Below are 12,909 nucleotides of genomic sequence, written 5' to 3'. Positions count from 1 at the left end.
ATGCTTGGGCAGGTTCAGATGGGAGCATTTATCCTTGTATTTACCAGGAGCTGAGCTCATCTTGATGACACCTAACTTCAGTCAAAAACATTTTTGTTATCACTGCTGCAGCTTTTTCTTTGTTGTTGTTCTTCTTTATCTTTTCAGTTCTTTCCTAATTTTCTCCACCCACGTATTTTGTGACCTCCATTTCCATTTATGGCTACGAACCTTTTGCTGCTAGGACTCACTTTCTATTCTGTTTCTAAACAGAATTCTCCTGCCTTCCCTTCAGTCTTCAATCAGTTTCCAACTTCCCAAAGGCTTCCCTAACCACCACCCCATCAATATTCTATTGCTTCAGTGATTGCATATACATACATGCATACCAGTGGGATTCAGACAGTTCGCACCTATTCAGAAGAACCGGTTGTTAACTTTCTAGGCAGTTTGGAGAACTGGTTGTTGGAAGAAATCTCAGTTTTTCCCCCCCACTTTACAGGGCTAATGCTGTACGGAAGGCAGGAAGGAAACATTCTGGTGTTGCTTCTAGTCTAATCTTTATTGCCCTGCTTACAGAAACTGCCTCTCTGGTTAACCCTTATTATATTGTAACAGCTAAGGCTGTGCCCATTGACCTGAATGATGTTGGCCATACCCACATGGTCAAATGACCACTGAGCCATGCCTACCTAGCTGGTTATTAGGGCACAGAACCAGTTGTTAAATTATTTGAATCCCACCACTGATGCATACATGCATACATGCATACATGCATACATACAACTTTATGACTCATATATATAAACAAATTATGCCTTACAAAAGCTTGCTAAGAATAGAGAAAAACACTAAGCATGTAACTCTGACAGACAAAACACACCAACTGATATTATTTTGATAAAATCATTTACTGTTAGTTGCCCTGTACAAAGAATACCTGAAGAGATGCGGTGTATGGTGTGGATGATTGTACAATCATCCTAGAAGGCTCCAGCAATTACCACCAATTGCTGTTTTCTAATTTCAGTGTTTCAGTTTGAACCTTTTTCTGGTTTAGAATATTTTCTAATTTTCATTTAAACTGGTTTTTTAATTGTAAATTGCTTTAAGGAGACTGTTATAAATAGTTACAATAATGAAATGGTTATCATGAGTACAATGGATTCTATGGAAATCACTTGGATTCTGACAACTTGAAAAACGAAGACATATATGAATTCTACTTACTGGACAGAGAGAGATGCTCTGCTCCCATTGACTCATGCTCAAGCTTTCTTCCAATGGTGTGCATTTCCTTAGCACTAAGTCCCAGCCACAATAAGGATCCTGGGATCCAACACATGTGCTGAAAAAATTAAATTGAAAACATCACAGAAATTCTCATGTTTTTCTTCATGGGAAAGAACCAACATTCCTTAATGTGCCAGACCTTCTGAGTAAGGCAAGCAGCCTGAAGATGGAGGTATAGGTCATTCTTGTTTAATGACTGTTCCCTTAGCGTTGTTTGTAGTTATGAACGACCCTCCAAAAGCTACTTATGATGCAATTCAGGAGATTCAAAGGCTGTATATACCCCTGCAGTCACATGACTGCATTTCGGCACTTCTTGATTGGCATACCTTTATGCCAGTTGCAATGTTATAACCTGGAGATTATTATTCTCCAGGCAAAGCAAGAGAAAAGGCTAATTTTTCTGTTGTTTAAAATCTATCCCAAACTCTTCAAATACTTCTTCACTGTCCCTGAACAGAAGGTAACACTTTTTTCAACTTTAAGTATTGAAATTTCCTACTGATAATTGTAGTTTGCTGGTGCTAATAATAACTTTCTGGAAATGTTCTAAATTGCCTAAGATGGAAAATTGCTTTAGGTAGGAGAGTTATGAGACTGGAGAGTTTAACTGAAAGATTAATCAACTGAATTGAATTCATTAGGGGTAGGCTGCCATTCAATGCATTTGGAAACTGTTTTTTTTTGGTGAAGGAATAGCAATTTTTACAACTGATGTCTTTCCTCTATTAAACTGAAAATTGTTCTGCTTCAGATGGTTACTTAATGAAAAGAGTTTAAAATTAAGTAACCCTGTAATTATATTTACTCATTTTTCTACCCAGATCATTCAAGATCAACTAATCAGACAGTTACCTGTATGTTTTATAAAACTGGCATCTTTTCAGTGGGATCTTCACCACACTTCTCTGAAGACCCACATAGAGAGCGCTCTGACTGTGTAAAATCTGGAGGCTCTTGATGGGCTCCCATTGCTTCTTTGGGAAGATGTGAATCTCCTCTAGCAAACAACTGCTGGCTGTCTGATTAACTGGAGCAAGGATTTTCTTAATTGTCCCATGATCTGTAAAAACAACAAGTGGGTCAGATGAAAGGAGCAGAACTTACTGAAATGTTGTTATCACAATTTCTTTCGCATTCATTTTAGTAGAAAGAGAAGAAAGGAAACTATACTGAGGAAGTGAGGTGGAAGTTGAATACTCCCATCCTTTGAAGTTCAAAAAGAAAAATATACAGCTGCTTTATGCCATTGATCCAACTTGCTTTTCTGTTATAGCTGGAAGCAGTATTTCAACACTTTGTGCAAGCTTTTTTTTTTCAATCCACCTGGTATAACTCCTTTTGACCAAAAAATGATACTGGTGACTGAGCTTTGTGAGTGCAAATTGATTCCTTCCAAACACAGTATCCTACTCTGCCAGGAAGAGGTGGGTTCCTACCAGTTTGCATCTATTCGGTAGAACCGGTTCGTCAAATCTACCGAACCGGTTAGAAGAGGTTCCACCAGCGGACCCAGAAAGCAGGCCACACCTACAGAAGAGGTTCCAAATTTTTTTTGAAACCCAGCACTGCTGCCAGGGCTACAGCAGACAGGAAGAGGAAAGCAGATCAGTTGTGCAATATGAGCCAGCAGAACGTTTCTCAATCTGGTGGTTTCCAGATCAACAATCTCCATCTTAGGAGAAAGATGCTGTAATTCAACACATCTGTGTGACATCAGGTTCCAGAAAGTTGCCTAGCAATGTAAGATTGTAGCTTCATATTTGAAAAGTATGGATAGTAAAATTAGGTTTATCAGAAGATCATTTAAAGAAAACCACAGCTGTCCCTTCCTTAAAAAGGCTGTCAGTAAATTTTACTCCTATGATATCTTTAAAACCACTCTCTCTTTTATTGCCTCAGATATTCAGAAACTGTTCCCTGCTCTAAGCATATTCAACTTGTTGTACAGGCTATTCTATTATTAATTTAGCAGAATTTTGAGAATAGCTACTCTAAGATATTCAATCAAAGGAGCAAGTAGCTGGTTAAAAATAACAAAAATTGGGAATTAATGTTTCCAAGCATTTGTTCTTTTTTAATTGATCTAATTAACATTTAAGTCTTGCAATTCCCATGGGCATAGGAGTCTGGAGATAGGGTGAGCCCTGTCATTGTGATTCTGCATTAATGTGAGTTTTGTTTATTATTTGACATTATGTCACTGTTATTATGCTACGTATTAATTGCTATGTATTTTTTCTTCTGTTGTTTTTTTTTAATCATATGTTTGCCACCCAGAGTCACGACTGCAAGATGAACAACTACAAAAAGGAAATTAATAGCAATCAATCATTCAGGAACAACTTGGGTGTTTTTTTTCCTAAACTGGGAGAATGAGCACTAAAATGCCAAATGTTCAAGATTAACAAGTATTAACTGATGTTGATGGGATCTGTAATGATGATGATTGACCAGGAAAGATATTTGATAGTTCAATGAAAATGTCAACTCACTGGGCAGTTGCTGAAAAAAAAGCTAAATACCATATTGGAAATTATTATTTTTAAATGAAAATAAAATTCAAAGAAGCCTCAAAACTGTGCAGATCTTTGACACATACATCATACATTTCCTGTGCGTGACTGAAAATGTATGATTTTAATTCCATTTTGAGAATGCCATTAGATAATCAGATATACATTTTAAGAACCAAGTATTTCGGTAACTTTTTGCTATTTCTGTAAAAAGACATAAACTATACTCAATATTGTAGCTATCGTTATTTTTCACATTTGATTGAAGGCCTTTAATTTGTATTTTTCTGTTGCTTATATTAGTATAGCCAAGTATTATGCAAAATGGATGCTCGTGCTTGTTAAAAAGGACAGCAAAGGACAAAGGAAATAAAAAAGGGAAGGTTAGTGTTTGTTTAATTCTATGATCACAATATATATGATTTAAAATGGGACAAGCCTCCTGACCCAGAATTAAAACTGAGTTACCTTCAAACAATCACACCATCTTTGTGTGTGCTATGCAACCATTGATAGGGAAAATCACAAACCAGACATTGCATCATTGTTCTCTTAAAAGCATTGTTTTTCCTGTCTTTTCCTTTAAAAAATGTTTGAAATGATAAGTCATGAGAGGAAACTGGCTATTGATTCCCAATTCAGTCACACTGCTCTTTTGCACAACTGGTTTAAAATTTAATTATACATATACCTCAGTAGCTATGATAGGTCAGGATCTGAGGAATTACTTTAATTTCCCCAAAGATTTAGATACATTATATGGTTTTTTTTTTTCCTGGAACAACATAATCAATTCTTCCATGCTTAGCCACATCACAAACAGCTTTTAATTATGTCCATATGGTCTAGATTTAATGACAAGTTTAAGAACTAAATTACTTATATATTGATAAATTGATTCTCTCTGTGTAGGTGTAGATGGGTGTATTATTGTATATTTATTTTAATCACTATGTGATATGTAGTTTTTTATGTTGTATAATCACTAGTGTATTTTGTTATATTGTTTGTTATATCTCACCAAATGACTCTTAATAGTTCTTTTAGTGTCATATGTTTATGCTCTGTGGTATAAACAAATGGATATTATGGATCTGTATGAAAATAGAGCCGAAGTGGCACAGTGGTTAGAGTGCAGTACTGGAGGCTACTTCAGCTGACTACTAGTTCGGCAGTTCGGCTGTTCAAATCTCACCGGCTCAAGGTTGACTCAGCCTTCCATCCTTCCGAGGTGGGTAAAATGAGGACCCGGATTGTTGTTGGGGGCAATATGCTGACTCTGTAAACCGCTTAGAGAGGGCTGAAAGCCCTATGAAGTGGTATGTAAGTCTAACTGCTATTGCTATTGCTAAAATAGGAATTCATAGGTTGGTGATAGCTGCATGATACAAGTTTGTCTATAATTTGTGTATATGGAATAATGGAATAATAAACCCAATAAAATATGAAATGTAAACAATTGGGAACAGTCAAATACTAATTCAGTTGGGAGCCAATTTGATTTAGTGGTAAAGTTGCTGGCCTAGAAACCAGGAAACTCTAAATGCCAAGCCTGCCTTTGGCATGAAAGTCAACTGGGTGATTTTGGGCAAGTCACTCTCTGTCAGCTCAACCTACCTCGCAAGGGTTGTTGTTGTGGGAAAATAGGATGGCGTACTAGGTACATTCACCGCCTTGATCAGGTGGTATATTTTGCTATTATATTTTTATAATAATATATAATATAATGTATTATAAAAAATATAATAAGACAACATCCCACCCCTTTTTTCCAATGCATTCTATTAATTATATTAATTAGATCCCAGATGTTCTGTAAAACAATACTGTTTTTACAGGTATCCTAAAAGAAAGTATCGTATCGCTCATCCCCTCCCCCTTCTCCCTCTTTCCCTCTCTCTCTCCTCCCTCCTTTCCTCCTCTCCCTCCCTCTCTCTGTTCCTCTCTCTCTTTTCCTCCATCTCCAACAGTGACGTGCGGTGAGGTTTATGGCTGGTGAGGCACTGACACAGGGCTTTCAATTTTTTTTAGACTTGTGGACTTCAACTCCCAGAATTCCTCAGCCAGGCATGCTAAGTTCCGATTTAAAGTGGCAGCATTTGTTTTTCTCCTTTGCGAAAAAGTTTTCCTTAATTCCTTTTCTTCTCCCTCCCTCTCCTTCCTCCCTCTCTCAAACAGACACACGCACAACAGAGAAGTTGGATCCCTCTCTCACTCACTCGCTCTCAAACAAACACAAACACAGAAGTTGGATTGGATATATTTTCCAATGGCTTGAAAGCAGCTCCTCTGCCATACCCCACAATTCCCCTGCTGCCTTCCGATCCGAGCCTTTGATTGCAGGTGGAGCCACGTTGCTTTTCAAACTTGTAATCAGTGAAGTTGGGCTTATATACTTTTATCCAGGTGTGTGTGTGTGTGTGTGTGTGTGTGTGTGTGTGTGTGTTTGTGTTTGAAAAGGCAACGTGGCTCTGCATGCAATAAAACTATACTTGGGGAGGGATCTACACTTGAGAATGAAGTTTGAATTCCTTCCCCTCCCTCCGACTCACATGTACCTTATCCAGCTGTTTCAGAGAGGATTTCAACTCTGCTCTTGCCTGCCATCATGAAAAGAAAAAAATGTAAAAGGAAAAAGGCAAGAGCTGAGGTCAGGCTGAGCTAGTTGCTGCCAGAGTCATCGTGGATGACTCTATTAGTGCTTAACTGTTTAAAAAAAGCCTCTAAAAAGTGCCCTCTACAGGAGGAGGCAGGAGAACAATGTGCCTCAACTACGTCAGAAATTTTTTGGCTTTTAACTCAGCTCGAGTGATCATAAAACGCTACACTAGATGAGGCAGGTCGTTCTCCCGCCTCCTCCTGTAGAGGGCACTTTTTTAGAGGCTTTTTTAAACAGTTAAGCACTAAGCAGAGTCATCCACGGTGACTCTGGCAGCAACTACATCAGCCTTTTTCCTTTTATATTTTTTTTTCTTTTCATGGTGACAGTGGTGAGGCTCTGCCTCCCCTGACTGCACGTTCCTGACCTCCAATATTCTAGAATCAAACTCAAGGGCCATGGGCCACATGCAGCCTGCAAGTTGCTTAGATCTGGCCAGTGGAACCACTCTGGAAACCAGCCAGTAGTGCCTCTGCCAGAGAAAATGGAGTGTGTGTGGGGGGGCGAGCTCCATTTTCACTGGCAGAGGACTGCAAGAGAACGTTGTGGCAAAAAACAGGGCCCAGGGCACATAGCATCCCCTAAGCTCTGTTTTTGCTGGCAGAGCTAAGAAAACAAACTAAAAGCAAAACAAAACAAAAGGAGAAACGTTTCTCTTTTTTGCATTTGAGCATCCCAAGAGGCAGGGGTGGGTTTCAACCGGTTCGCGGCGGTCCCCGCGAACCGGTTGGTTGGTAACTTCCGGGAATGGCGAAGGGCCCGCCCGCGCTCCTTACCGGTCTTTGAAGGCTTCTGCGCTTCCATGCAGGGGCATGGCACATACAGCGCCTGCGCGATTCTCCGCGAACAGCTGGATGGCACATATAGCGCCTGCGTGAGTCTCCGCGAGCAGCTGGAGCATCGCGCAGGCGCTAAGACGCATGCGTGAACTGCGCGCGTGCACGAGGATGCTGCCAGCCCCATTCCAACCAAACCGGTTGGAATGGGATTAGCAACCCACCCCTGCCAAGAGGGGACAGGAAAGGAGAAAGGGAAAGAGGAAAGAAAAAGAAAAAGAAAAAGAAGGAACGATGGGAAGAGATCAAGGAAGGAAAAAGGAAAGAGAGGAAGGAAGAAGAAAGGAGAATGAAGGGGGAAGGGAAAAAAAGAGAAGGAAGGAAGGTTGGTTGATTTAGCATGTTTAGCACTTGGTTACCAGCAACCTTACTGCCTTTTCGCCATCCCTTTGTCCCCTTCTCCTGACCTCTCCTGGTCGCCTTCTATCCTATCGCTGAGAATTCTTTGGTTACAAAGCCGGGTCTCCTTGCGTGGAGAGGGAGTAGGCCTCCCTCTGACCCACACATTTTGCCCTCCTGCACACACCATGAGCAACCTGGCCAAGGAGGGTAAGAATAGCAAGAGCCTGGTAAGATCCACCCAGCCCTCCCAGGCCAGTACAGGTGCCTACGACACAAGTGATGTTGAGCTAGCCACAGCCACGTGGCCATGCCCCCCAAAGTCAAACAGAACTGATGCAGCCCTCAATGAAATTGAGTTTGAAGCCCCTGTTCTAGAGGAAAGGGATTCACTGGAGAAATGCTGCTGTCCATCTTTTTAATGGAAGGGACATAAGCATATCTTCTTGGTCTGTAAGCTTACAGAATCAATGAACCTACTGGAAGGAGATTGTCTCAGAGGTACCAGGGAGTTAAACCAAGTGTATCAAAATAAGCTAGTATTTTGAGTTATACCTGGAAGCCTGTCAGAAGCCAATGTAGGAACTACCACAGATGAATTTGGCAAAAATTGTGCAGCATTCCGAAAGAGTAGGGTTCAGAGGAAAAGGTTACTCTGTTACACATCATGAATAGACAAGTCGGAATGAAGTAGAAGAATACAGGCAAAGTGATGGAAATGTTCCAAGAAATGAAAATTAGGTTCCACCACAAAACCGCGGTAGACTAAAACGCGCTCGACGAAAGTGCGTACGTGACGTCATCACAGCGCAACGAAAACAGCACGCTGTGAGCGGTAAACTTAAAATTAACGTGTAAATCTAAACCTAACCCCCCCAAACCTAACCCTAAACCTAACCCTAAGCCTAACCCTTAACCTAACCCTAAACCTAACCCTATACCTAACCCTTAACCTAACGCTAAACCTAACGCTAACCCTTAACCTAACCCTAAACCTAACCCTAACGCTTAAGAGCCAAGGTGGCGCAGTGGTTAAATGCAGCACTGCAGGCTACTGCTAGATCAGCAGGTCAGCGGTTCAAATCTCACCGGCTCAGGGTTGACTCAGCCTTCCATCCTTCCGAGGTGGGTAAAATGAGGACCCAGATTGTTGGGGGCAATATGCTGACTCTCTGTAAACCGCTTAGAGAGGCCTGAAAGGCCTATGAAGCGGTATATAAGTCTACTACTGCTATTAACGTAACCCTAAACCTAACCCTAACCCTTAACCTAACCCTAACCTTAACCCTAACCCTAACCCTAACCCTAACCCTAACCCTAACCCTTACCTTTATGTGAATCGGCTTGCTTTAAAAGCGCTTTTTAAAGCGCCCTTTTTTCTCCGCGGTCGTATTTGTTGCGCTGCTGATGATGTCAGGTACGCGCTTTAATCGGGCGCGCTTTAGTGGACCACGGTTTTGACGGGTCACGGAAAATTATTGCTTGGTGAATTGATACCTTCTTAGAAAAGGTTGATTTGTTTGTTTGTTATTTGTTTTAAATATATGACTGAAATATGAAGCTCACTTTTATGTATACATATAAAGGAATAAATCTAAAAGTATAACTGATTTGTTTTGGGGTGTTTTTTTTTAGAATAGAATTCGTTATTCTTTATTGACCAAGTGTGATTGGACACACAAGGAATTTGGTGCATAAGTGCTCAGTGTACATAAAAGAAAAAAATACATTAATCAAGAATCATAGTGATAGTCATAGGTTTCTAAATAAACAATCAAATCATACTAGGAAACAAATAAAACAATATAAATCATAGAGATACAAGGAACAAGGTTATAATCATAAGTGGAAGGAAATAGGTAATGGGACAGATGAGAAGAGTAATAGTAATACAATCTTAGTAAATAATTTGGCAGTGTTGTGGGAATTAGTCAGCAGAATGATGGCATTCAGGAAAAAACTGTCTTTGTGTCTAGTTGTTCTGGTGTGCACAGAGGTGGGTTCCTACCAGTTCGCACCTATTCGGTAGAACCGGTTCGTCAAATCTACCGAACCAGTTAGAAGAGGTTCCACCAGTGGTCCTGGAAAGCAGGCCACACCTACAGAAGAGGTTCCAAAAAAATTTGAAACCCACCACTGGTCCTTGGATATGATTATTCTACACTATCATGCTCATATTTATAAAACTCAGTGCCTCTGTGAAAGGTAAGGATGACTACTGCGTTTGTGGTGCAATCAGAACATTGCATGTGTTGAAGTTGTTTTAACGCAAACCAAAGATGCCTTTTAAAAAACAAGTTTACATCATATTCTTATGCATGCCAGTGCTGTGTGTGAGGTAATTTAAGGTGGTTCTGACAAGTGTCGTCGGCATCTTCATATCCGGTCACATGGGCGGCAAGCCACTCCCATCCAGTCACATGGGCAGCAAGCCACTCCCACAAAGGAGGCCACACCCACAGAGTAGGTTCGAACAATTTTTGAAACCCACCACTGGGTGTGCAGTACCCTATAGTGTCGTTTTGAGGATAGAAGTTGAAACAATTTATGTCCAGGATGTGAGGAGTCTAAAAGTTTAAGAGAATTGATAACAAATACAAGAGTGATAAGAGATTTTGAGTCAAGGACATGCCATTATTTAATAGTATCAAAAGTATATCTTAGGAAAAAATGGAGGTAAAAGAAAATGAAAAAAAGGTGACAGAAATGAGACTGATAGTAGATCTTCAGAAAGATAATGTAGAATCGTATATATTACTAGAAAAGTATTAATCTCATAGCAGACGAAATGGAAAATATACGTAAAGAAAGTTCAACTCCTTTGTATAAATTTTAAACAATTGAAATGTTTAAAACTACATTAATAAGAATCAAAACAAAGGATGCTTGATGGAATTACTCTGTGAAATAACCTGTGCATAAGAAAAAAACGCATGCAAGAAAATGATGACCCCCCTCCCCCCCCAAAAAAAACCCAATAAAAGAAATTTTATATTTCGTATAAAGAGGAAATATTTGTTTCAAATAATTCCATCGAAGTCAGCATGGAAAAGGTAATGTTAAAAGAGGCAGAGAAAATGCAGAGATTTTTAATGAAAACTGTTTTTAAAGACAATGAAAAGGATTTACAGCCTCCAGCAGAATGAATAGAATTAAGAATAAAAATGATTAAATGGTTTCAGATGAAATGTTAGTGAACAAGTATTGTGAAAAAGTTTTTTTTTTAGAGATCTGCATGGGAATGATAGAGATATATTGAAACCTGAAATTGAAATGAATGCTATAAATGTTAATGTTCCACAAAAAACAAATAATAAATGTTTTGTGTTTTCAAATGATAAGGCTGTAGGGTATAGATTTTTTTAAATGGAGAAATGTTGAAATATGATATTGATTCTTTAAAGAGGGCAGTTTTATAAACTGTTTGAATCTATATGAAGACTGCACTTGGAAGAGTGCTGTTCCTTACCTTATACATATGGGATAGGTAGAAAAACTAAACCCAAAAATATTGAATTGTTAAGAATCCCTCAGAATATCTCCACATTCTGATAATGAGCAAAATTTGGGAAGCCCAGTGTGGCTTTATGCCAGTCAAAGGGCACACCAATCAGACTTTTTTTCCCCTTTAATGAGAAAAAACCAAAATATATGAATAAAGGAAAAAGCAGGTTATAAAGAGAAATATGGAAAGCTTCATATTTGATGTGGAAAGTTGGTCACCAAATGCAGTAAGAGAACGATGTATTGAAACTAAACCATGCATGAAAATAAATGGACTGCTTAGCGAGTAGCACATCCTTGAACAGAACATAAAGAACAAGATTTATGTTATCCCTTAGTTGTTTAATGGACGAATAGAATATTTGTGGTGGATGTAGAGGGTGATGGTTGAGAACATGAATACTTATGACTGCCAATGATGCCATGTTGTTGGCAGAAAACCCAAACAGTTTGCAGGATTATGGATCTGAAAATTAATGTAACAAAGAAACAGGAATAAACAATTTCAAATTATACATAAAGTAAAAGACAAAAAAATAGAGAAAGTGAACGAATTTTTATACCTTTCTGTTCTGACCTCCCCTTCTTTGCTCGTTAACAGACGACAGTCAGACAGACTTAAAAGGAAATAACTTCATCAGTCTCGGCTCACTCTGGCTGCGAGCCCAAAATAAACCTAGATAAAGTCTCTTGCCAACAAGGGTTACGCAGCAGAATGCAGAAACAAAACTCTTACAGCACCAAGTTTTCAAGAAGCAAAATCACTTATCCAAGTGTCTCACAAACTCAAACAGGAACGGAACTGAATTCTCCATAAACGAACGACCAACGTTGACTTCTGCAACCAGGGCGTGGCACCATCAGTCCTTTTATCTCCAGAAGACCACACTAACGAGCCCCAGTTGCATTGTTATTCTTGCATCCTGACTCAACTCACAGCAAACTTCTGCTGAGTCACAACACCTTTCTATGAGGTCTAGGAGTGATTCTAATGAGAAGCAAAAATCCCTGATTCTAATGAGTACTGCTACTGTCCGTTTTCTTATATAAGCATTGAGTACTGATGAAGGAACATAAAAAGTACTTATATGCAGTAGAAATGGGGAGGTTATGAGTGGTAAAAATAATACAAAATTAAATGGCCAATGGAAAAAATACATTTCTAGTGGGAAAACAATAGACTGAGATGCTTTGATTCTATCGGGAAATTGAATGAGGATCAAACTGCAAACGAAGAGTGAACAGAACAAGCAAAGGATAGAGAAATTTATTGTTGGATAAGGTCTTGAAAAACAAGGTGAGAAGTTTAAAGAACAAAATGAAATATATGGATCAGCATATAGATATGATGGAAATAAGGATGATTTGCAAAGGCTATAGTACATAAGGAACGAATTTAAACAAGATATAATTACTTTTTACTGTCTTATTTCCTGCTTTAAATTACTTTAGCTAACTTCTACTTCTAACTTTTTCTATCCTATGAATTGCATTTAACCACAAAAAAAGAATAGAATGATGAATATCAATGTGTGTTCATGTTTTCATTCCAGTAGTGAAAAGTATAACAACGATTTAAACTCCAAAACAAGTTAAGAGATTAAAGGGTTGATAGGATGGCAGGTATGGGTCTATTATCTTACATGCATACACAACTTTTACAATTTGTGGAATTTTCACAATCTGGTCAAAAAACTCTGCATAAGGAGATTCTCAATCACCCAGGCAATAGTTGTCCCCAAAGTGTTTTTTCCAAAAAGGAACTGGACTTTCTTGGTTTTTT

General features: G+C 39.0%; 1 protein-coding gene across 2 annotated transcripts in view; it reads right to left on the bottom strand.

The window, feature by feature from the left end:
- SEMA5A (semaphorin 5A) overlaps positions 1–12,909 on the bottom strand; it is a 241,658-nt gene that overhangs the window by 47,236 nt on the left and 181,513 nt on the right. For both annotated transcript variants that reach the window (XM_087721907.1, XM_087721908.1), the window contains 2 exons: positions 2,128–2,335; positions 1,210–1,327 (listed from right to left, as the gene is read on the bottom strand). In XM_087721907.1, coding sequence (XP_087578033.1) covers positions 1,210–1,327; positions 2,128–2,335 — 326 coding nt within the window. The remainder of the gene's footprint in view (positions 1–1,209; positions 1,328–2,127; positions 2,336–12,909) is intronic.

The sequence above is a fragment of the Thamnophis sirtalis genome, unplaced genomic scaffold, assembly GCF_051295495.1.
Source record: "Thamnophis sirtalis isolate CommonGarterSnake01/CBP01778 unplaced genomic scaffold, rThaSir2_p1.2 scaffold_8, whole genome shotgun sequence".
NCBI lineage: Eukaryota > Metazoa > Chordata > Lepidosauria > Squamata > Natricidae > Thamnophis > Thamnophis sirtalis.
The sequence above is the reverse complement of the archived record's forward strand: the minus strand, read 5'-3'. Positions and strand labels throughout refer to the sequence as shown.